Source organism: Hippocampus guttulatus, chromosome 14 (assembly GCF_054856545.1).
Source record: "Hippocampus guttulatus isolate MCC_2025c chromosome 14, RoL_Hgut_1.0, whole genome shotgun sequence".
NCBI classification, from domain to species: domain Eukaryota; kingdom Metazoa; phylum Chordata; class Actinopteri; order Syngnathiformes; family Syngnathidae; genus Hippocampus; species Hippocampus guttulatus.
The window spans coordinates 9592818-9617621 of NC_141274.1; the positions used below are offsets into that span (position 1 = coordinate 9592818).

The 24804-nt window shown below is 43.3% G+C and overlaps 1 protein-coding gene across 1 annotated transcript; it reads right to left on the minus strand.

Annotated features, from left to right (window-relative positions):
* Positions 1–46: 46 nt before the first annotated feature.
* rem2 (RAS (RAD and GEM)-like GTP binding 2) lies at positions 47–21720 on the minus strand. The gene is made up of 5 exons (XM_086129257.1): positions 21308–21720; positions 19341–19677; positions 17961–18034; positions 3239–3416; positions 47–1854 (listed from the first exon to the last, which is right to left on the minus strand). Exons 1-5 carry the CDS (start codon positions 21317–21319, stop codon positions 1532–1534), a joined length of 924 nt encoding a protein of 307 aa, XP_085985383.1. The 5' UTR covers positions 21320–21720; the 3' UTR covers positions 47–1531.
* Positions 21721–24804: the final 3084 nt, after the last annotated feature.

Genomic DNA, 24804 nt, shown 5'->3' on the forward strand with positions numbered 1-24804 from the left:
AGATGTGATGGAGTGATGAGAGCGTCACAAAAGAGAAAACGAGCAATACTGGGACGTCAAAGCAAAGTTTATTCAGTGGAAAGCCATGTGGGTGCTTAGCCGAGTGTGACCAACAAGCGGGCCCGTGTCGGTGACGGCCCCTCTCGTGAGATCTCGTTTCCAGAACGTCCTCGTCTGCTCACCTGCGCCGCTGCCCCCTCCACAGTATTCAGCCTGAGCAGACATCACAATAATGCCAGCGGATGGAGCGAGAAACATGACCGAAATGAAACGTCGACGGGGAGTTTGGATTTTTTTTTCTGTGATCAAGCTAAATGTTCCGAGTGACCTTTGACCCCAAACCTCACTATTATTCATTCCCGAAAAGCCTTCTTGACTCCGCTTCTTGCAGTAAAGGGTTCTCGGTGCTGATTTGCTTATGATGCAATCAGCAATCATATGGCTTGGGCAACCATGAGAGATAAACACTCAGGAAGAGAAAGAGAGGATGTCGAGAGGGGCGGAAAAAAAAATGCATCAACGGCTAAGGAGGTGAAATAAAGGGTCTTGCTTTTGCGATAGTTTTACTAGCTAGATTGTGCGTTACCCTATTGGCCAGCGAGGTCCAGTCCGACCCATCAACCTCCAGGGCCAGCCGTCTACTGGGCATGCTCTAAAACAGGATCCACAAAACGTTAACGTGAGCTCGCTAATCAGTCTGCATCATCGGTGCGTGCTACTTGAGTGTGTCTCTTTGTGACCTCCCTTCCTCCCGTATGTCCTTTTCGTGTCCTTCCATTTGCATCTCCCAACAGGTAGAAAGAGCAGGTGGGATGTGGCAGTGGTGATTTAGTTCCATCCTTCATCAGATCGGAAAAAGTCGGGAGAGGAGAAGTGCCGTGTATTCAAAACAAAAGACTGTAAAGACCCCGCGTGGCTGCACTCCTCAAGAAAAGAACAAAAAGTCATCACGCCGGAGGTACTTCACCACTCATCTTCAATCCCTGATTATTTGCAAACGAATACACGGTCGCGCTCTGAAAGAGATCCAGTCAACTGAATTAAAAAAAAAAAAAAGAGAAAATATCGGCTTCAAAATGTCCACTCCTGAGGTGAAAAATGAAATGTGCTATTTTCTTGAGGTCAAAGTGAATCCTGACGGTTGTTATTGTTTGGATCTGAACTCATTCCAGCGTGTTCCCTTTCTGATTCGGGGGTTTTGTGTGCGAAAGTTCAAGGTTACGTTCTTTCATGAAATCGATCCAGCCGGCTACGTACTCTTTTGGAGCCCCCCCACCCCCCTTGCTTTATCTCCAAATGGCTGATTTTGAAGGACGTTCAGCACGAGGGGCCACAAAGCTTCAGCCTGAGAGAGCATGTGCAGCCATTTGCGTCTTTTCTATCTCCCTGTCGTTCCTGCTCCTGTGTATCTTCTTCCAGTTCACATTTCACACCTCCCCCTCCGGCATGACTGGTGTGCGTGCATGTGTGTGTGTGTATATATATATAAATGTGTTGAAGTGTGTCTTGAGCCGGTCTCCTTGTCTGTCTGTCACAGTGCGCTGAGGTCGTGGCAGGAGCGAGACTTCTGGCGAAGGATCTTGCTGCCCCGGTGGCGGCTCATCTCCCGATAGCGTCCTCTGTCACGCTCTCGCCCGTAAGAACGCGGCACGAGGCCCGCCAGAAACCGCTTGGCCCGACTGGTCAAGCTTTCCCGACGGCCCGAAGCGGGATCGCCGTCCGCCCAGGCGGGTCCGACGCAGTCGCCCCTGGCGGCCCGGACGGCCGCCTCCAGCAGCTCGTTGGTGCCGTGTTCCAGTGAGGCCGAGAGCTCCAGGTAGTGGCAGTCGAACATCATGGCGCTGGATTGGGCCTCTGATGCAAAAAGAGGGGTGTTGATTTCTCGTGGATATTTTGCACAAAGTGTCAGGCGCATTCAAATATTATAAACACATCCTGGTCAAAATTCATGACTTTTTTTTTTTTTCTGTTTGAGAAAAAAAAAAGACCTCTGCAAAGGATTGCTGAAATTGTGATTCCTGACAAAGGGATGACCTTTCCAGGAAAACTCAGGACCAAGCCATGGGAACAAAAAGCTTTCCGCTATTGTATGTTTAGCAAAGTAAAAGCAGCCATATCAAGTCTGCTTTTGACAATATTTCAATATTTGAGCCCGTCAGTAGTTTGTTTTTTAATGTCCTGATTACTACTGTACTATAGTAAGGCTCACCAAAGTTGTCTTTATTTTCTAATGCTAGTTATTGTTTTGTATGCCTGTTTTGCCATCACATCGCCATTATGCGTTTTCAAGCAGAATGAATGCTATGTTCAATACATCCATCCATGGATGGATGTGTTCAGTATATATGAAGTGAAAATATATTGTCGAGAATAGCTACTCGTGGAGCTCATGAATGTGGTTCACAAATCTTTTTATTTTTATTTTTTAATGATGAGTTCATTTCCTTGACAATCATCAATCTCGAAGATGTGGAATTTCCCCCGAGCCATGTTACGCCTATTGGACACGGCATAATAAGACTTTATATGGGGCCAGGCAGATATTAAATGGGCACTTGGTTTTCCCGAAAAGAATTACAATCGCATGCCACTCTGGTGACTCCAAGTGTTAAAGACAGAGATGAAATAAAAATTACTGAGAGATTGAATCTGTAACCATCAGACTTCTTTATTGTCTCGTTTTAAAATGAGAAATCCATTAAGGACATCTCCGATGCACACTGGATAGCATCATTTCATTTTGACCACGGGGAGGCGGTAATTGTGTTTCTGCCATTAGCTGTGGTGAGGTGCACAGGGTTTGGTTTTGTTTTTCCAGGGAGGAAAAAAAAAAGACAAGCTCTTTTTTAGTGACAATGATTGACATTGTAGGTTTCCTTTAATTAATTGTGTGTGTGTGTATAAATCTACTTGTCTATCTATAAAGTATGTAGGCATCCATTGATACATATAACACTCAGTTTGCAGCAGTAGTTTTGTGCATATGTTGTTGATTTAGGAAATCTGAAGATCCACGTTCTAGCCTCCTAGAATACCAGTATCTGCTGTAACAAAATAAAAACAAACAAAACATGTGCACTGCTGCTATATGTGGAGAAAAAAAACGACAAAGCGTGAGCCGCCTGGCCAGGGCGAGATAGCCCACTCGACCATGGCTGGATAATGGCTTTTCATGGGAGGGCTGGGTTGATGCGTTTGTGTGCATGTGGACGCGAGCGATTCCATCCGCCGTACCTACCCTCGGTGCTGATTTCACGAGAGCGAACAAGGTCGCTCTTGTTGCCCACGAGGATGATTGGCGTGTGAGGCTGGGACTCCCTAAGGAGAAGGCGGAGCTGCGCGGTGCGATGGAAACTTCGCCTGTCAGTCACGGAGAAGACCAGGATGCACACATCGCACCGCAGAGTGCACAGGTCCTGTGAAAACGCACAGCACACGTAAAAGGGCATGAAGCTGTGGCAGATGGATGTGGGCAGAGTATTACTTGGCTAAGACAAGAGGTCAGTAAAAGATCTCGCCAAAGCAATCAATCGAAATGGAAATGTGTCCTTGCTCCGTTAGAACTTGGTCACCGAAAGGTGGTGGGTGGCGCTGAAGTTTATATAGCTGTCCTACGATATGCTCAACTTGTTTCCATGCATGTCACGCTCCATTTTAAATCGCCTGACCCTTTTAGCAGTGAACGCTAACATCCCGATGGGTTTTCCTGTCACAGAGGTTCAATTGGCCAGAGTGGTTGGAGCAGAAAGAGCAACTTGTGCTTGCTAAGGGCCATTTTTCTTGCTTTTTGGCCCCGAATCGATCAGCTACTGTATATCGACGTAGATCAGTGGTAGGCCTTCATAAAATGGCTCATGTTAGTGTTGGTGTCTTGGAGCGGCAACGCCAAGGGGCCATCACTCCAAGTGGGGGTACGCAAATATACCGATTCTTATCTCATATCATCAAACACATCAGAACAGATTTTGAGGCTTGAGGCTTCCATCGCGTGACAAGGACGTAACAGTCACGTGGGTGCATACTGCTCTTCAAGTAAAGCTGGTCATCTTGAGTGAAGAGCAAACTATTTCCTCCAAATGACCAGACGACGACAATGTTCATAGAGACAAATCACGATTCACACACACACACACATCTTGAAAATTGGAAGAAAGATAGGCGGAAGGAAGTAGACATGCTAACCACTACCGTGCTGCCCTTCGTACAGGGCGACCACATGTACAAATCACAGAATTGTCCTAAAAATTGGGAAAATCAAAAAGGGAATAAAAATTGTCGAATCTCATTTTAAAACAACGAAACCAACAACCATGTCCAATCTAATATTTTTTCTTTTTTTAAATTCTGCAAACAAATCCAAACAAATGACACAAACAAATGTCTCATCCTTAAAGGAGAAAATGGAATCTCCTTTTGAGCGCTTTGCTTTGGACCGCATCTTGACTGTGTGTGCCGTTTGTGCGTGAGTGCGTAACTGCCCTTGCCCTACATCCATCGTCCCCAAGGTAAACGATTGCCCTCAGGAGAGCTCGAGTCGCCTGAAAAATTCACCATCTCCCAAATGGCCCAGGAGTATCAGATCAGACCCTGGAGCAGGATATTTGTGGGGAGTGTCTTGGTGATCTGTTTGACGGAGCACAAGAAAGGAAACGAGGAGCAAACAGGAGGGGGGGGGGGGCGCCAGCCCTCTGTCATGATCTCAATGAAGAAGGAAGAAGAATGAAAACAAGCTCAGCAAAGGGAACGACACAGAGATGAATCGCTGTGCATCCCCCCTCCCCCAAATGGAGTTCTCCGTTGGAAAGCGAGTAAATGCAATCATGGGCAGAGTAACACAGGGCAGTGCCAACCTTTGGCATTTTTTTTCCTTTCTTTTAATAAAGCCGCTTCGCTCTGTTCACCAAGAGCACGCCATCTGTCATCCACGAATCCCCCGTGCAGAACCGGCTCACAGACAGGAAGGAAAAAAAAACAAACAGCAGTGCATACACCATAACAAGCACAACACACGATAGGCTGGATCACACAACGGCTATTTTTTTTCCACATATTTGGTTTCTGTGGGAGGAAACAGTGTCGAGACTAAAGTCTCCCTCGTGGGATTATAAGTGTAAGCGCAAAAACGAACATGGTAAGTAATGCGTTTTTTATCGAAAAAAAAACGACCATGTATAGGAAGGCGTTTTTAGTCGAAAAAAAGACCATATATATTAAGGCGTTTTTAGACGAAAAAAACGACCATGTATAGCAAGGCATTTTTAGCCGAAAAAAACGACCATGTATAGTAAGGCGTTTTTAGACATGTATAGTAATGCGTTTTTGCCGAAAAAAAATGACCATGTATATAGTAAGGCATTTTTAGCCGAAAAAAACGACCATGTTTAGTAAGGCATTTTTAGCCGAAAAAAATGACCATGTATAGTAAGGCATTTTTAGCCGAAAAAAACGACCATGTATAGTAAGGCGTTTTTAGCCGGAAAAAACGACCATGTATAGTAAGGCGTTTTGAGTCGAAAAAAACGACCGTGAATAGTAAGGCGTTTTTAGCCGAAAAAAACGACCATGTATAGTAAGGCGTTTTTAGCCGAAACGACCATGTATAGTAAGCCGTTTTTAGTCGAAAAAAACGACCATGTATAGTAAGGCGTTTTGAGTCGAAAAAAACGACCGTGAATAGTAAGGCGTTTTTAGCCGAAAAAAACGACCATGTACAGTAAGGCGGTTTTAGCCGAAAAAAACGACCATGTATAGTAAGGCATTTTTAGCCAAAAAAAACGACCATGTATCGTAAGGCGGTTTTAGCCGAAAAAAACGACCATGTATAGTAAGGCATTTTTAGCCGAAAAAAATGACCACGTATAGTAAGGCATTTTTAGCCGAAAAAAACGACCATGTATAGTAAGGCGTTTTTAGCCAAAAAAAACGACCATGTATAGTAAGACATTTTTAGCCGAGAAAAACGACCACGTATAGTAAGGCATTTTTAGCCGAAAAAAACGACCATGTATAGTAAGGCGTTTTTAGCCGAAAAAAACGACCATGTATAGTAAGGCGTTTTTAGTCGAAAAAAACGACCGTGAGTAGTAAGGCGTTTTTAGCCGAAAAAAACGACCATGTATAGTAAGGCATTTTTAGCCGAAAAAAACGACCATGTATAGTAAGGCGTTTTGAGCCGAAAAAAACGACCATGTACAGTAAGGCGGTTTTAGCCGAAAAAAACGACCATGTATAGTAAGGCATTTTTAGCCAAAAAAAACGACCATGTATAGTAAGGCGGTTTTAGCCGAAAAAATGAGCACGTATAGTAAGGCATTTTTGGCCGAAAAAAACGACCATGTATAGCAAGGCGTTTTTAGCCCAAAAAAACGAACATGTATAGTAAGGCGTTTTTAGTCGGAGAAAACGACCGTGAATAGTAAGGCGTTTTTAGCCGAAAAAAACGACCATGTATAGTAAGGCGTTTTTTGCAAAACGACCATGTATAGTAAGCCGTTTTTAGTCGAAAAAAACGACCATGTATAGTAAGGCGTTTTGAGTCGAAAAAAACGACCGTGAATAGTAAGGCGTTTTTAGCCGAAAAAAAACGACCATGTATAGTAAGGCGTTTTTAGCCCAAAAAAACGACCATGTATAGTAAGGCATTTTTAGCCGAAAAAAACGACCATGTATAGTAAGCCATTTTTAGTCGAAAAAAACGACCATGTATAGTAAGGCATTTTTTAGCCGAAAAAAAACGACCATGTATAGTAAGGCGTTTTTAGCCGAAAAAAACAACCATGTATAGTAAGGCGTTTTTAGCCGAAAAAAAAACGACCATGTATAGTAAGGCATTTTTAGCCGAAAAAAACGACCATGTATAGTAAGGCGGTTTTAGCCGAAAAAAACGACCATGTATAGTAAGGCATTTTTAGCCGAAAAAAATGACCACGTATAGTAAGGCATTTTTAGCCGAATAAAACGACCATGTATAGTAAGGCGTTTTTAGCCAAAAAAAACGACCATGTATAGCAAGGCGTTTTTAGCCCAAAAAAACGAACATGTATAGTAAGGCGTTTTTAGTCGGAGAAAACGACCGTGAATAGTAAGGCGTTTTTAGCCGAAAAAAACGACCATGTATAGTAAGGTGTTTTTAGTCGAAACGACCATGTATAGTAAGCCGTTTTTAGTCGAAAAAAACGACCATGTATAGTAAGGCGTTTTGAGTCGAAAAAAACGACCGTGAATAGTAAGGCGTTTTTAGCTGAAAAAAAACGACAATGTATAGTAAGGCGTTTTTAGCCCAAAAAAACGACCATGTACAGTAAGGCATTTTTAGCCGAAAAAAACGACCATGTATAGTAAGCCATTTTTAGTCGAAAAAAACGACCATGTATAGTAAGGCGTTTTTAGCCGAAAAAAACGACCATGTATAGTAAGGCATTTTTTAGCCGAAAAAAACGACCATGTATAGTAAGGCGTTTTTAGCCGAAAAAAACGACCGTGAATAGTAAGGCGTTTTTAGCCGAAAAAAACGACCATGTATAGTAAGGCGTTTTTAGCCGAAAAAAACGACCGTGAATAGTAAGGCGTTTTTAGCCGAAAAAACGACCATGTATAGTAAGGCGTTTTTAGCCCCAAAAAACGACCATGTATAGTAAGGCATTTTTAGCCGAAAAAAACGACCATGTATAGTAAGCCGTTTTTAGTCGAAACAAAACGACCATGTATAGTAAGGCGTTTTGAGCCGAAAAAAACGACCATGTATAGTAAGGCGTTTTTAGCCCAAAAAAACGACCATGTATAGTAAGGAATTTTTAGCCAGAAAAAAGGACCATGTATAGTAAGGCGTTTTTAGCCGAAAAAAACGACCATGAATAGTAAGGCGTTTTTAGCCGAAAAAAACGACCATGTATATAGTAGGGCATCTTTAGCCGAAAAAAACTGACCATGTATAGTAAGGTGTTGTTAGCCGAAAAAAACAACCATGTATATATAGTAAGGCGTTTTTTGCCGAAAAAAAACTACCATGTATAGTAAGGCATTTTTAGCCGAAAAAAATGACCACGTATAGTAAGGCATTTTTAGCCGAAAAAAATGACCACGTATAGTAAGGCATTTTTAGCCGAAAAAAACGACCATGTATAGTAAGGCGTTTTAGCCGAAAAAAACGACCATAAATAGTCAGGCGTTTTTAGTCGAAAAAAAACGACCGTAAATATTAAGGCGTTTTTAGCCGAAAAAAACGACCATGTATAGTAAGGCGTTTTTAGCCGAAAAAAACGACCATGTATAGTAAGCCGTTTTTAGTCAAAATAAACGACCATGTATAGTAAGGCGTTTTGAGCCGAAAAAAACGACCATGTATAGTAAGGCGTTTTTAGCCGAAAAAAACGACCATGTATAGTAAGGCATTTTTAGCCAAAAAAACGACCATGTATAGTAAGCCGTTTTGAGCCGAAAAAAACGACCATGTATAGTAAGCCGTTTTGAGCCGAAAAAAACGACCATGTATAGGAAGGCGTTTTTAGCCGAAAAAAACGACCATGTATAGTAAGGCGTTTTGAGCCGAAAAAAACGACCATGTATAGTAAGCCGTTTTGAGCCGAAAAAAAACGACCATGTATAGTAAGGCGTTTTTAGCCCAAAAAAACGACCATGTATAGTAAGGAATTTTTTGCCAGAAAAAAGGACCATGTATAGTAAGGCATTTTTAGCCGAAAAAAACGACCATGAATAGTAAGGCGTTTTTAGCCCAAAAAAACGACCATGTATAGTAAGGCGTTTTTAGCCGAAAAAAGCGACCATGTATAGTAAGACGTTTTTAGCCCAAAAAACGACCATGTATAGTAAGGCGTTTTTAGCCGAAAAAAAAGACCATGTATAGTAAGGCGTTTTTAGCCGAAAAAAACGACCATGTATAGTAAGGCGGTTTTAGGCCAAAAAACGACCATGTATAGTAAGGCGTTTTTAGCCGAAAAAAAATGACCATGTATAGTAAGGCGTTTTTAGCCGAAAAAAAAGACCATGTATAGTAAGGCGTTTTTAGCTGAAAAAAACGACCATGTATAGGTAAGGCGCTTTTAGCCGGAAAAAAACGACCATTTATAGTAAGCCGTTTTTAATTGAAAAAAACGCTTCACTATACATGGTTGTTTTTTTCAGCTAAAAACGCCTTACTATACATGGTCTTTTTTCTTTTGGGGCTAAAAATTTCTTAATATACTGCACATGGTCGTTTTTTTCGGCTAAAAACGCCTTACTATACATGGTCGTTTTTTTCAGCTAAAAATGCCTTACTATACATGGTCCTTTTTTTTGGGGCTAAAAACTTCTTAATATACTGCACATGGTCATTTTTTTGGGCTAAAAATGCCTTACTATACATGGTCGTTTTTTTGGGCTAAAACGCCTTACTATGCATGGTCGTTTTTTTCAGCTAAAATAGCCTTACTATTCATGGTCCTTTTTTTCGGCTAAAGAGGCCTTACTCTACATGGTTGGTTTTTTTTCGATATAGAACGCCTTACTATAAATGGTCGTTTTTTTTTCCGGTTCAAAACACCTTAACATACATGGTCGTTTTTTACGATAAAAAAGGCCTTCCTATACATGGTCGTTTTTTTCGTCTAAAAACACCTTACTTTACATGGTCCTTTTTTTCATCTAAAAACACCTTACTATAATGCATGGCCGTTTTGGGCTAAAAATGCCTTACTATATATACATGGTCATTTTTTTTTCGGCTAAAAACGAGCTACGAAACATTGTCGTTTTTTTCGATAAAAAACGCCTTTCTAGACATGGTCGTTTTTTTTCAGCAAAAAACGCCTTACTATGCATGGTCGTTTTTTTTCGATAAAAAACTGCATTATACATGGTCTTTTTTTCGATAAAAAACGCCTTTCTATACATGGTCGTTTTTTTTCAGCAAAAAACGCCTTACTATGCATGGTCGTTTTTTTTCGATAAAAAACTGCATTATACATGGTCGTTTTTTTCGAAAAAATTGACCATGTATAGGAAGGCGTTTTTTGCTTTAAAAAAAAACCACCATGCATAGTAAGGCATTTTTTGATGGAAAAAACGACCATGTACAGTATATTAAGGTGTTTTTTGCCGAACAAAACGACCATGTATCGTGAGGCGTTTTTAGCTGAAAAAAACAACCATGTATAGTAAGCCGTTTTTAGTCGAAAAAAAACGACCTTGTATAGTAAGGCGTTTTGAGCCGAAAAAAACGACCATGTATATTAAGGTGTTTTTTGCCGAAAAAAACGACCATGTATAGTGAGGCGTTTTTAGCTGAAAAAAACAACCATGTATAGTAAGCCGTTTTTAGTCGAAAAAAAACGACCTTGTATAGTAAGGCGTTTTGAGCCGAAAAAAACGACCATGTATAATAAGGCGTTTTTAGCCCAAAAAAACGACCATGTATAGTAAGGAATTTTTAGCCCAAAAAAACGACCATGTATAGTAAGGCGTTTTTAGCCGAAAAAAAAGCGACCATGAATATATTGTAAGGCGTTTTTAGCCGAAAAAAACGACCATGTATAGTACGGCGTTTTTAGCCGAAAAAAACGACCGTGAATAGTAAGGCGTTTTTAGCGGAAAAAAAACGACCATGTATAGTAAGGCGTTTTTAGCCAAAAAAAACGACCATGTATAGTAAGGAATTTTTAGCCCAAAAAAACGACCATGTATAGTAAGGCGTTTTTAGCCGAAAAAAAACGACCATGAATAGTAAGGCGTTTTTAGCCGAAAAAAACGACCATGTATAGTACGGCGTTTTTAGTCGAAAAAAACGACCGTGAATAGTAAGGCGTTTTTAGCCGAAAAAAACGACCATGTATAGTAAGGCGTTTTAGTCGAAAAAACGACCGTGAATAGTAAGGCGTTTTTAGCCGAAAAAAACGACCATGTATAGTAAGGCGTTTTTAGTCGAAAAAAACGACCGTGAATAGTAAGGCGTTTTTAGCCGAAAAAAACGACCATGTATAGTAAGGCGTTTTTAGCCCAAAAAAACGACCATGTATAGTAAGGCATTTTTAGCCGAAAAAAACGACCATGTATAGTAAGGCATTTTTTAGCCGAAAAGAAACGACCATGTATAGTAAGGCGTTTTTAGACGAAAAAAACAACCATGTATAGTAAGGCGTTTTTAGCCGAAAAAAACGACCACGTATAGTAAGGCGTTTTTAGCCGAAAAAAACTACCATGTATAGTAAGGCATTTTGAGCCGAGAAAAACGACCATGTATAGTAAGGCGTTTTTAGCCGAAAAAAACGACCATGTATAGTAAGCCGTTTTTAGTCGAAAAAAACGACCATGTATAGTAAGGCGTTTTGAGCCGAAAAAAACGACCATGTATAGTAAGGCGTTTTTAGCCCAAAAAAAGGACCATGTATAGTAAGGAATTTTTAGCCAGAAAAAAGGACCATGTATAGTAAGGCGTTTTTAGCTGAAAAAAACGACCATGTATAGTAAGGCGTTTTTAGCCGAAAAAAACGACCATGTATAGTAAGGCGTTTTGAGCCGGAAAAAAAAACGACCATGTATAGTAAGCCGTTTTGAGCCGAAAAAAAACGACCATGTATAGGAAGGCGTTTTTAGCCGAAAAAAACGACCATGTATAGTAAGGCGTTTTGAGCCGAAAAAAACGACCATGTATAGTAAGCCGTTTTGAGCCGAAAAAAAACGACCATGTATAGTAAGGCGTTTTTAGCCCAAAAAAACGACCATGTATAGTAAGGAATTTTTTGCCAGAAAAAAGGACCATGTATAGTAAGGCATTTTTAGCCGAAAAAAACGACCATGAATAGTAAGGCGTTTTTAGCCCAAAAAAACGACCATGTATAGTAAGGCGTTTTTAGCCGAAAAAAGCGACCATGTATAGTAAGACGTTTTTAGCCCAAAAAACGACCATGTATAGTAAGGCGTTTTTAGCCGAAAAAAAAGACCATGTATAGTAAGGCGTTTTTAGCCGAAAAAAACGACCATGTATAGTAAGGCGGTTTTAGGCCAAAAAACGACCATGTATAGTAAGGCGTTTTTAGCCGAAAAAAAACGACCATGAATAGTAAGCCATTTTTAGCCGAAAAAAAACACCATGTATAGTAAGGCGTTTTTAGCCGAAAAAAACGCCCATGTATAGTAAGGCGTTTTTAGCCTGCCGAAAAAAACGACCGTGTATAGTAAGGCGTTTTTAGCCGAAAAAAACGACCATGTATAGTAAGGCATTTTTAGCCCAAAAAAAACGACCATGTATAGTAAGGCATTTTTTAGCCGAAAAAAACGACCATGTATAGTAAGGCGTTTTTAGCCGAAAAAAACAACCATGTATAGTAAGGCGTTTTTAGCCGAAAAAAACGACCATGTATAGTAAGGCGTTTTTAGCCGAAAAAAACAACCATGTATAGTAAGGCGTTTTTAGCCGGAAAAAAACGACCATGTATAGTAAGGCATTTTTAGCCGAAAAAAACGACCATGTATAGTAAGGCATTTTTAGCCGAAAAAAATGACCACGTATAGTAAGGCATTTTTAGCCGAAAAAAACGACCATGTATAGTAAGGCGTTTTTAGTCGAAAAAAACGACCGTGAGTAGTAAGGCGTTTTAGCCGAAAAAAACGACCATGTATAGTAAGGCATTTTTAGCCGAAAAAAACGACCATGTATAGTAAGCCGTTTTTAGTCGAAAAAAACGACCATGTATAGCAAGCCGTTTTGAGCCGAAAAAAACGACCATGTATAGTAAGGCGTTTTTAGGCCAAAAAAACGACCATGTATAGTAAGGAATTTTTAGCCAGAAAAAAGGACCATGTATAGTAAGGCGTTTTTAGCCGAAAAAACGACCATGAATAGTAAGGCATTTTTAGCCGAAAAAAACAACCATGTATAGTAAGGCGTTGTTAGCCGAAAAACAACAACCATGTATAGTAAGGCATTTTTAGCCGAAAAAAACAACCATGTATAGTAAGGCGTTTTTAGCCGAAAAAAAACGACCATGTATAGTAAGGCATTTTTAGCCGAAAAAAATGACCAAGTATAGTAAGGCATTTTTAGCCAAAAAAAATTGACCATGTATAGGAAGGCGTTTTTTGCTTTAAAAAACCCCCACCATGCATAGTAAGGCATTTGTGGAGGAAAAAAACGACCATGTACAGTATATTAAGCCGTTTTTAGCCAAAAAAAGGACCATGTATAGTTAGGCGTTTTTTCCCGAAAAAAAAACGACCATGTACAGTATATTAAGGAGGATTTTGCGTTTTGTGAGTGGAATATTACGGAGGTAGATCAAAGAAATTGATCACTCCGATAATTGACCACTTGTAGCGTTCTGGGGCGTGCCCTGCGTTGCGGATAATTTCCAGATAGGACTTTTGTGGTTATTTGCTTTGCCCCACTGCTGGCTAACTCGACAGAGTGATGATGTTGATATGATGGTCAATCCCCCAAAATGGCCTCTTTCTTTTTCATTTGTGTTGTTGATCTTGTGCAGAAATAGTTGTGGGCTTCCAGCGCAAAGATAAATGTTGTTGTCATGAGACAGGCCAATCTGTTCTAGCAGTGGAAAATGGTTCGGAGAATTGCTCAATTTCTGCTGCGGGTGTCGAAAAGAAACGTTCAGAAGGATTGAGCTCAACTCTGTTAATATTCTAGTACATATAATCTGGCTATTTTTAACCCCCCCCCTGCCCCCCCCAAAAAATCTTCATATTCTGATATTCAGACAGATGTCAAGGCGAGCAGCATCAATGATGTCAGTGTGGGGGAAAAAAGGCCGCCTCTTGAAACTCGAGGTTACTCCAATGTTTCCATTTTTCTAAACTCGAAGCAGGACGCTCTTCTGATTGCAGCTTTCGGCTTCAAAGGGGGACTGTCAAATGCGTGGGAATCATTTTGTTTCCCCATCCGGGACAAATACAGGCTCTTTCTTTCTTTTCTTGGAAACAATCAAGCGATCCGTCCCCAAGTCACAAGCACCCACCAGCCAAACGCGATGGCACACAAACTTGAATTGAGGACAATGACTCACTTATCAGACATCATTTGCATGACGCGCAACTCCTCCTTGAGACCAACTATGATTCCGCTATTTTTAGAGGCGGCAGTTTCCCCCGTGTGTGCGGTTCATACCATTCTCCGTCTCTACTATGCACAACTGAAACCGATGCCCACGACTGACACAACAAGTCAATCATCTTGAAGGTTTTTAAATGGAGACCGAAGCTCCGATGCATCGCCGCCGTGCGTACGCCCAACACGCAAAGCGGGACGCTGACAATGTGTCTTCAAACCACTTTTGCACTTGCTGCCTTTGGGGTCTCTCTGCATGTCACCGTGTCCAAATAAAGAGTCATTCACAGGGAAATCAAATAAGCAAAGTCGTGAAGATGCTCCATAAGACTATGGGGGAGGAAAGCGGCAAAAGTGAGATCGGGAGTGAGGAGAACCCCGACTGTGTGGAAATGCAAATGAAGCGCTTGCTCTCTCCACACGGCTGAGATCTCGTAATAGGATGACAAGGCGAAGAATGCTGAGTTCATATCTCCTTCTTTTTCTCTGCCTTGTTTACTGCTGCAGAGAAAACACCCCCCGCCCCCCGAGGGAGGAGACTACTCGAGGCCATCTGGCCGGCACTGACTCATCACCTGCCCCCCTCCATCTGCCTGCGCTTATTCGTAAATCCCCACCACCATCAAAAATGCTGACTGACCTTCGTTTTCATTGTTGGAAGAGATCCAAGGGGATTTCAATTCCATTTACGCGTTTTCCATTTCATTCGGGTCACGGGTGAGCCGGAGCCTATCCCGCATTCTTGGGCCCCACTCGTTCGCAGTGCCTTTATATTTGGCTTTATGAACGACGATTCAGACTCATATTCACACCGGTGGACAAGTTTCGGCCTTCGGTAATCAACTAGCAAGCATGTTTCTGAATGTCGACCAAAGTCCGAGCGTTCGGCCGCGGAGAGAAAAATTTGCAGAAGGTGCAGCCTCCATGCAGAGGTCCGAACCCAGAACCTCTCATGGCGGCAGACTTGTAAATCATGACTCACTGCGCTGCCCTTCAGGATACAAGGAAACATTAGTGCTTAATAAAAACAATTACAAAAATATTTCTTCTACAGCAGGGGTGGCCAACCGGTCAATCGTGATCAACTGGGAGCCCGCGGACTGGTCCCAAGTCGATCGCGAGGGGTAGTAGGGGGGAATGGGAAATTAATAGGATATATTTTGGGGGTAGTGCACACTGCACCCTAAGCATCCGATTAGTTTCATTTTCATGTCAGGATTTTAAAAAACTAAAATAAAAAAGCAGGTCCCCTTGAACCGACAGTGCCGGTCAAAAAAAGGTTGGGCAAACCCCCCCTCCCTCTGTTCAGCTAACTTCAGCTCACTGCAAGAGGAAAAATAGCCAGTGGTATTCAACAAATACTATCAAGCGTTTACTCGATCTGTAGGATGAAAGTCTTTTGTGATGCGATCAACATCAACACAGGGTTGAAATTGAGAAAAAACAAAAAAGAAAAACTTCTTTTCATCACACTAGCCAAAGTCGAACATCCTCATTGAAACAAAGTGGTTGTTTTTCTGATTGACAAACAGCGCAAGGTGGTGCATTTCAGCTGAAACCATTTGAAGAGGAATGCATTTGGTTCGAGGGCTGCAAATGTTGATATCTTGATCGATATCTTGACACACAAGTGGAAATATTTCAGATGAAAACAAAGTGATGAGGTGTAACCGTTTCAGTGGATGAGGGCGAGAAACCGACAACGGCGGATAGTTCAGAACAAGTCAGTCAAGGCTGGAAGATACAAAACCTTCTCAAAAAGAAGCTCATCGCCAAAGCTCCCTCGACATTTAAAATGCACAATTCGTCCAGGCCTTGAGTAGTAAACAAACAGAAATGTACTCAAGCGGCGATGAACTCCCTCCAAATTCAGTCCCCCCCCCCCCCCACACCCCGTGACTGTCTTCAACACGATGCACATTCTGCCCCGTAAGGGACGAGCATTTGTTTTCCGCTCTTCTCACCCTTTGCTGCAAATCAGCATCACTGTCGTGCATTTCTCGGGCTGTACCTTTCGGTTGGCGTGAGTCAGTATTGGAATCTGAATCCATCACATCAAAACGGAGGACATCCGATACGGGTACGGGAATACATCCAGGACGACGTGAAGCGGAAATGAGAGCCCAATGTAGGACACACGCGGGCAAGGACCCTTCTGGTCTTCGGCGACCTCAATTTCTCTCATGGTCCTTTACATAACTGACTGCTAATGTTCTCTTTTAGCCAACGACATCACATAAATCAAGTTCATCTACACGCGGAAGACATTATCGGCCGGCTGGGTCAAGACCAGGCCCCAGAGTTTCTATTTTCGGAATCACGGCTGACTTATTTAAACCCGCCCGGTGACGTAAACAACACTGAAAAGACTCAAGCCGTCTGGTCCGCCCCCGTTCTCGCGTACGCCAATATCTTTCTAACACGCGGTGTCGACACAGCGCTGTGAAGTGTTTCGCTGGGTTGATGGCCTTTCGTGTGTCAATCAGTGCAATCCAAGAAAGCACTTGAAGGAACAATCGCGCGGGGGGGGGGGGAATCTAACAGCTTGCCGGAAGCTCTCTTCGCAGTTTGCATGGCAAGAAAATGTGCTGCTCACATTGGCCCGGGAGAAAATGACGCCCTACGGCCGGGGTGTCCGGACTTTTTCGTTTGAGGGCCGCATACAGAAAAACGGAATGATGAAAGGGCCACTTGAAAAGGCCGCTTCCACTTTTTGAAACACGCTAAAGTCGGTCAAAAAAGCAATTTAGATCTTGTTTGTATAAGTCTGGTTCATTTCAACAGTTTTTTGTTAGAGGTGTTCATAGTTTTCCAAGTTTCTTGGGGGGGGGGGGGGGGGGCAAGGCCGCGTCATATGTCATGCGGCGGTGGAGGATCCGCCTGCACACGCCCCTCGGTTTGGAATTATACGCGTACATGCTGTTCATCCAAAACAAACAAAGGACATATGAGCATGCACTGGTGGATTATTTAGGACACCATCCGGTCCTTCGCCCCCCCCTCCCCAACTGATGACTGGCCCGCTCCTGCGCAGGCTCCAGCCTTCATACCCTCGCCTCGCCTCGCCTCGCCTCAACACGCACGGAATAAGCGAGGCAATCAACGCTCGAGGAGAGTTAAGAGCAGAAAAATGCCAGCGGGACGAAGCTGCAAGGCCGCGTGAGGGGATCGCTTGACTCAGATGGGACGGCCACAACAAGAAGGAAACGTCAAAACAATTAGAGAGAGAAGGAGGCGACTCTCCAAGGCCAAGCCGGCGTGCTCTCACTTGAGTTCTCAAAGATGAGCGTGAATAATTTCAACTCGAGGTGGGAGCCCCTGAGGGCCACGGTGGACATCTGGACTAGGTTACATCCAGACTTAGCCGAAGCCCTTGCCAATTAGATGAATAGGCAGTGATTACATCATGCTTTCAAAAAATATATCTGTATCTGTATCACACGCATCAAATTCTTCCACATCTTTTGTATGGTTTGCGTTCTAGCTATCATATGTTCAAGACCATAAGGCACACTTAAGTCTTCAGTTTGCTCCAAAATGGCCAGGGGGGCTAATAATGAGAGGCACCTTATCTCACCACCGAGTCCTAAATTTGTCAATGTTGTCGTGTGACTTGAATGAGCGCTCGGCTCGGCTGACTGATGCTGTGCCGACAAGCTGCTTACAGAGAGGAAAGGCAGACGTTAAAAGGGGGAAGGGTGCGCGTGAAAGAAGACGCTAAACCACACCCCCTAAACCTAAAGGCTAACCTTTCCCACCCTTTTATGCTGCTGTTTATTTAATACCGCTGTCCCTGCTAAATAAGGAACCACAAAGTCCAGTTCGCGAGGCCAAAGGGCCAAGGACTAAGTGTTGTGAGGCGCCGCGACTCGCGACTGACATGGGAAGCCGAAAACCGATCACTCACCTGTTTCCAATTGTCAAAAACGACGATTTTGCTGTCCTCGTCATCAATCGTGACCATGCACTCGTAGCCCTCGCCTGCAAGCAAGTAGTCAAACGGGCACAGTGAATATTCACCGCATGAGACGTCGGTATGGAAAATAAGATGCGGCAAAAACAAAGATGAGAAGAAAGACACCTGGACCGGAATCAAATGTCAACCGTCTCATCTGCTCTCCGAAAAACATTTTTCAGGCTACATTAACATTTCAGAAAATGCCAATCAAAGTTGCAGCAAACGTCCTTGACTACGTCGTCGAAATTTTCTAAATTTGGCAGCGAGCGAGTGTGGTGATGGTGTGAATGCGTGCCATCAAGTGGGGTTTCCACATTGGCCACATTTTTTTTTAAACGTGTGAAATAATATTTAGACTGCGACCAGTTAGGCTAGTGGGTGATCCTTTGCCAGTCAGTCACTTTTTTTTCCCGTTTGAGCACTGACTGTTGTGTAATTTGCTTTTATTTCTGCACCAACGCTACGACACCTGCTATCGAGTAAACTACAAGCTTCCACGAATGATTACACTTTTAAAAATACTACATTAAAGCCCAAGCCACCGCAAAGACCGGAAAAGCCTCCGATCAATGACTCACTTATTTTAGCCGCAAACAGCCTTGAGCCGTCTTGCACTGCCAATCACTTGATCGGACCATGTTTTGATTGCAAAAAAAGTACGCATCCACTGATGAAACTGATATTGTGGCACCCCGATCATCGCAGCGTGCGAATTAAGTCCTGTACAGGTTTTTTTTTTTTTGGGTCGGATTTTCAGAGGAGGGCGAAGCAGCCCAACGCACATTTTGCAGAAGGAACGCAATAAACGGTCTGCACAGATGAAGCCGACATCTGTCCAGTGAGCAAGCACAAAAGTCACCAAGCAGCGAAGAGTGAGAATTTTTTTTTTTCTGCTGCGAGTCTGAGCACTGCGCAGAAGTGAAGATGCACCTCGTGGGCAGCGGCGGAGGGATTCAATAAACGGGTGATTGAGGACTGATTATTAACATTACAGTTTGACAGGCAGTTCTATTGACTAATTGAGGTCACTGGAGCAGGAGGAAGAGGTGGAAGGGGATGGCGGGGGAATTTAGCACTAAATAATTGAGGTCGTGGTGTCTCTCCCTACATGTTGTATAGAATCGACGTACAAAAGGTTTCTCACTGCTTCATTGTTAGTTTCCAGTGCTAAAGGGGCACGACTCATTGTAGCATATATCCTCCGCCCCGCCGAAAAGTGCAATTTTCCGAGCAAATCCTCTCAAAAACACGATTCGAGCCGCGACTGACGGGAGAACTTCCATGCCGTGTACTTCACACGCACTCAGCAACACACGTATGAGCCATTACCGCATGCTTGGGTCTCGGAGTCTACGGAGAGCGATCTGTCCGACTGGCCGGCCAGCGACAAGGCCAGTGACGACTTGCCCACACCGTTCTGTCCCAGTAGCACAATCTTCAGTGCCCCTCCCTGACTGTGGTAAGTGGACTGGCCGGCTGGCGTTTGACCGAACGATTCATCGCCGGGCAATGTCGTGTCACTGATCGGCAAGGTGGCAGGTTCCTCCAATCCCGGGATCCAATCGCAGTCCTCGGACACGGCCTCTTCTCTCCGCAGCTGGTGCTTGACGGGAAGGGGTGTGCTTCCTCGTCGCAGGGGGGGTGCGGTGGTGAGAAACATACTGTACTAGATGGGTAAAAAAAAAAAAAAAAAAGATGTGTAGATGAAAACAAATGGCATTTTATCATATGCATTTGTGTGTGTGTGTGAGTGTGAGGACCCAAAGTAGCGTCGGACACTCTCGGAGCTGCTGAAAGAATGTCGATGTTAAACAACAGCAGGTTGATAAGGCGAGGAGAGATTAAGACAAGAAACAAATCCTGATGGACGCGCAAAAAAAAAAAAGACAAAGGCGGGACAGAAAAACAAGGGTGGTGCATGCCTTGCGATTGAAAAATCTAACATTATGTCCTTGAAAAAAAATTATAATAATTTAAAAAAAAATTTTTAAGATGATAATGTGGTTCCGAATTATACCCGGCCTGAGAAAATGTTAACACACAAGCACCTTGTGCGAGTGCTGCAGCCGGTCAGGCAACGGCGACGCTCATCAATATGAAGACAAAAATCGATTTTTGTCTTGCAGATCCCCACACGTTTGCCTGCAGGCCACAGCTAAGTGCTTTAGTGACACGGAATTAGAGCAAATGTGTCATTTAGTCCCTTCACTTCTCCACGACAATATTCAATTAACACCTGCCTTACAAAGTGGGAACAAACCTCACAGAATCCACTCGCTTTTATGAACTGGGGGAACTTTGATTTTGTATTCGACTGCGCCTTAAAACACCGGGAACCACATTGACACTGTGTCTGATGTGCATCGATCTGCCAATTTAGATCGCAGGTATATCACAGTAAAGGAGCACACAGCGTCAATGTCCAATTATAATATATATATACCTATACAAAATGTATAAAATAATAGCACACGGTGGTGCATGTAATGTTCATATAAGTTATGCAATGTTAGTGCAGTACAGTGCAATATAGTACGGCGCAGTGCGGTAATTTAGAATATTGTGCGATGCTTTAAAGCGATTTATTGTATTCGCAGAGTAGTAGTATTTTATTTATTTTTTTTACACATGTTACACATTACACATGGCTTACTCAGCGAGGTCATTTCGGTTAATTGAAAGGGTTAATCAATTAAGCATGGCCTCCGTTGTCAGCAGGCTCAGGGGAGCCATACGTGCAGGCTGAGGTAACCCTGACCGCAGGCTGAGCCAGTTGTCAGGGGTTAATCTGCCTCTCTCTGCAGGCTGGAGAAAAAACTAGGCCAAACAACAGCGCGCGATGCAAATTTAATTCTCCAGCCAATGTTTTTCGTGCTTCTGCTCTTCAGCTGCATCTGGGTAAAAGGCAGCCGTGCAGAGTCTTTTATAGGCTACGGAGGGACGAAATGCAGGATAAAATGGCATTGGTGATTTTGATTTTTTTTTTTACCGACGGTTTGCTATCACAGTTAAACAGTTGACGTAACGTGACTGAAGAGTAAAAACTCATTTATGGAGAAGCATACTTTCCACATGCACTAACCTTAAGTGAGTGAATCTTAAGCTGCACACAGTGAACGGTCATTTATTTACCACACCAAGACCGAGACAATGGCAGGTAAACAAAACAAACAAACAAAGAAAAAAAGCCGAAAAAGAACCAATAGTTTGATACTAATCGACTATGTTGTTGTGTGCGCGCGTGTCCGAGGGGAGGCTATTAGGTGCTGTGTGGAAAACAGGAGGTGTCGCCTTACCTGGTCAGCCATGGTTTGTAACAATGATCTTTGGAGGGAACAAGTGCCGTAGTTACAACCTCGCGTGCGATGACCGCTTTAAGTCATCTGGCCTTTAAATGCGGTCCCGGGAACACGAGCACATCGGCGTCGGCGCGCGCTGCAATAAAAAGACGCTCGGCGTCTCATTGATCATGACGTCTCTTTCTTTCCTTCTCCGGCGCGTAAAATCCGGCGGCGGATGGCAAGGCGCGGCGCGTGCAGACGTAGACGTAGACGGGAAAGCTTGTAGTAGGCTGGACACCACCTGCTTTCTGCGCGTGCAATTAGATGACGGAGAGGAGAGACGGCCATCAGCAATCCATCACATCTTCTCGTTGACCTTCTTTTAATGTGTCCCGGCGAGAAGCCGCGACTACGCTTCCCCTCCCCGCCCCTGCTCAGACTCTACCTGTCTCCCTCTCCCGCCTGCCCCCTTCCCTCCGCCAATCTCTCTCTGTTCCTTGGCAGTAAAACCTGCAGAGGGAGCCAAAGTGAAGCCCAATCAGAGCAGGTTGAAACGCGTGTGGCAAACAACTGAGGTCTTCTCTCTCCCTCAAAATGAGAGCAAGTCGCGACTTTTTCCAAGTCCACTTCCGGGTGGTAGAATGCGAGTGACGATCGCTGAGCTGAACTGCGTGTATGTCATGATCCATGTTTTGTTTTAAGTTCGGTTTCGTGTAATGCCCCCCCCTCACCCCCGCCCCTTTTCGTGCTCCTTGGCCAAGTCTTAAAAGTCCGCTAATTGTCAAGTCAAAATCGATTTTTAGCCAAACCAGTGTGAAACGGAATGGCTCTTTGGTCGTCTGGCCCAGTGTTTTTCAACCCGTGTGCCGCGGGAAAATATCCAATTTGTATGCCTGTGCGGTCTTTCGCCCAGAAAGTAATCATGCAGTACCCTCCCATACCGCTAGGGAGCAGCAACAGCTAGCCAATTGCCTTGTGTTCGACGAGAGACAAGCGAATTTGTGACGCATGAATGCAGGACGACGGTGAAACAATAAATATGAAAGAGGATACAATACTATTTTCTTTGTGTTCATTTGATTCCAATTCAAGCTGTTATAACGTCATTCTTCAATGTTAAAAACGGTTATAGTAACAATATAACACATTAATTGTTAAAATAAGCGGGGGGGGGGGGGGTCACATTTTCAGCTAGTGGTGTGCTGCGAGATTTTTTTCAAAGAAAGAAGTGTGCCTTGGCTCCAAAAAGTTTGAAAAACACTGGTCTGACCAGTCCCAAAGAAAATAAAATCAGACGGGTTGAGAACCACAGATTCATATCAGATTTGGGCAGGGTACGTCTGAGTCCGAACAGCTCCACATACACCGATCGTTTGTGATGTCACACTATGCGACACAAGACCAAATACGCCAGACGAGAGAGCGCTGATTGTGTTGATGAGAAAATAAATACATGAAGTCAAACTTTCATTGCATTCCACCCTTCATAGACAGCAGTTTAAATAAGACTCATTTCTGCTTGGTAAATGGACAGATGTCAGAACAATGAATCAAACAAATATATTTTGAAGCAGACAGGAAGCAAGCTTCTCACTACAACGGAACCACTTTTCATCATTAAGTTCTGCTGAGTGAAGCGTATCGCAGCTGATTTTGGGTGAGAAGCGGGATCCGTCCTGAATTGGTCGTCTGCCAGTTGCAGTCTGTCAAGACTCAATAAAAATAGGAAGCCCGCCTTCCCCCAAACGGCTTGAGACGGGAGTTTGCTGCAAGCGATGTTGTAAACACCTTTTTTGGGCAGAAATAGGAAGCCTAACTCGGGTCCCTGTGATTTATCACAGTGTTTCACGAGAGCAGCTCCTAAATCAGTCATTCCAAGCTGCGCGAATTAGATGTTACACCGCTACATCCACGAGGAATAAACAGCCACTTCTGTACCGCTCTCACGGCCAAGCAAATGTAATGTGAAAATAGAAATGTTGAGTGCCAAGGTACGAATTGGAAGAGAAAATGCGTATCGCTCGTACAATAACTAAAGAGTCAGCAACAGACCTTGATCCTAGTGCCAAAGAAATGATGTATTGCTCCATAAACAGCCATGACTTGCTGTCCTATCTTGTATTATGGAAGCTAGACAATCATGGTTAGCTTCCTGTTGCGTCTCAAAGCAAAAGTGATTTAGAAAGCAGAAATTGACATCTAAAAGCTCATCATACTGAAGCAGGCGAGGGAAGCGTATCGGTGTGATTGACAGCTCCAGACAAACTGAGTTCTGGCACAAGGACGATAACGCGCAGTCTAGCTCCGAGGCAAGCCAAAAGATTAGAAATGGAAGACGGATCTCAAGATGCATCTCAGCAGCCCACGGTGACATTTAATGACGTTTTGAGTTTGAAAATCGTTTCATTAACGTGACAGATTTCACAACAGAAGACGCAGGACAAACGGTTGAATGTTTCCCACTAATGGACTTATTTCGATAGCTGTCACCCTAATAGGGTTATTTCATGAAGCGTTCTTCATGTATGGGGAGATTTGCAGAAGCGCCCCGCATTCTACAAGAGCGATTAAGAGCATAACAATGGTAGGCAACTCTGTGCTGTCCTTACGACACGTCACTGTGTGCAGCTAGACAGCCAGCGAACCAGTCTTACTTTTCTTGCTTTTATAAAGTTCTCTCCTCGGAGTGAGGGATCGAGTTTTGCATGTGTGAGTGGTAAACAGACGAAAGTCTTCCAAGCCTCGAGTGGTTGGACGGCACTCACGCACGCGTCTATTTCTGAACCGACTGCAACGATAACCTGTGACGTCAAAGATCGACGACTAACAACAAATGCGGTCGCATTACGAAAAAGGAAAAACAGACACAGAGGTCTTACGCTCACATGTTAAACCCAAACGTCTAACAGTTTGCGCTATGAAATAGACAATAAAATCAAATTATGATCGAATATGAACTGATTTAAACGTTTCAATTGACACATTAAACTCAGGACATGTGAATGTCTCTTCACAAGAAGACATGAGAAACACTTGAATAGATGTGAAATCTAGCCACGATCAAAGCTAATGATTTCCGATACTTATTGGTTGTCATTTGCCATTACTACCGACTATGAATAAACTGTTGAGATACCATGTCAAAATGTTCCTGTTTTTTTGCCTGCCTATTCTGCTGGCTTGTCTGTTTCCTCAGCTGCCGCGGCGATTGTTGATACTCAAAATTTTCCCGAACTCATTTACTGCTGCTTTTAATCATCTGATATCTAAGCGCCGTTGTTGTCGGACAATGCCGGAGCGTGGCACATTGTTTGTTCATTGCTTTCCTCTATTGCCTTCCTATTTTGTGTACCAGTTTTTTTTTTTAGGTACTGTTTTGTTTTTTCAGCCCTGCTGACTGTTTATTCACCGTTTGTGTTTGTCCTGCAGCCATTTTGTTTGTTTGCTCGTGTGTTTGCTTGTTTTATAAAACCGTCCTGTGCATCTGGTTGGTCATTCGGGAGAGAGTATAT

Coding starts and splice junctions, on each gene's coding strand:
- rem2 (XM_086129257.1), bottom strand. Junction 3,417..17,960: donor TTTTTGACAATTGGAAACAG/GTGAGTGATCGG, acceptor GCGTTTTCACAG/GACCTGTGCACTCTGCGGTG. Junction 1,855..3,238: donor TCGTGAAATCAGCACCGAGG/GTAGGTACGGCG, acceptor TTTTTGCATCAG/AGGCCCAATCCAGCGCCATG.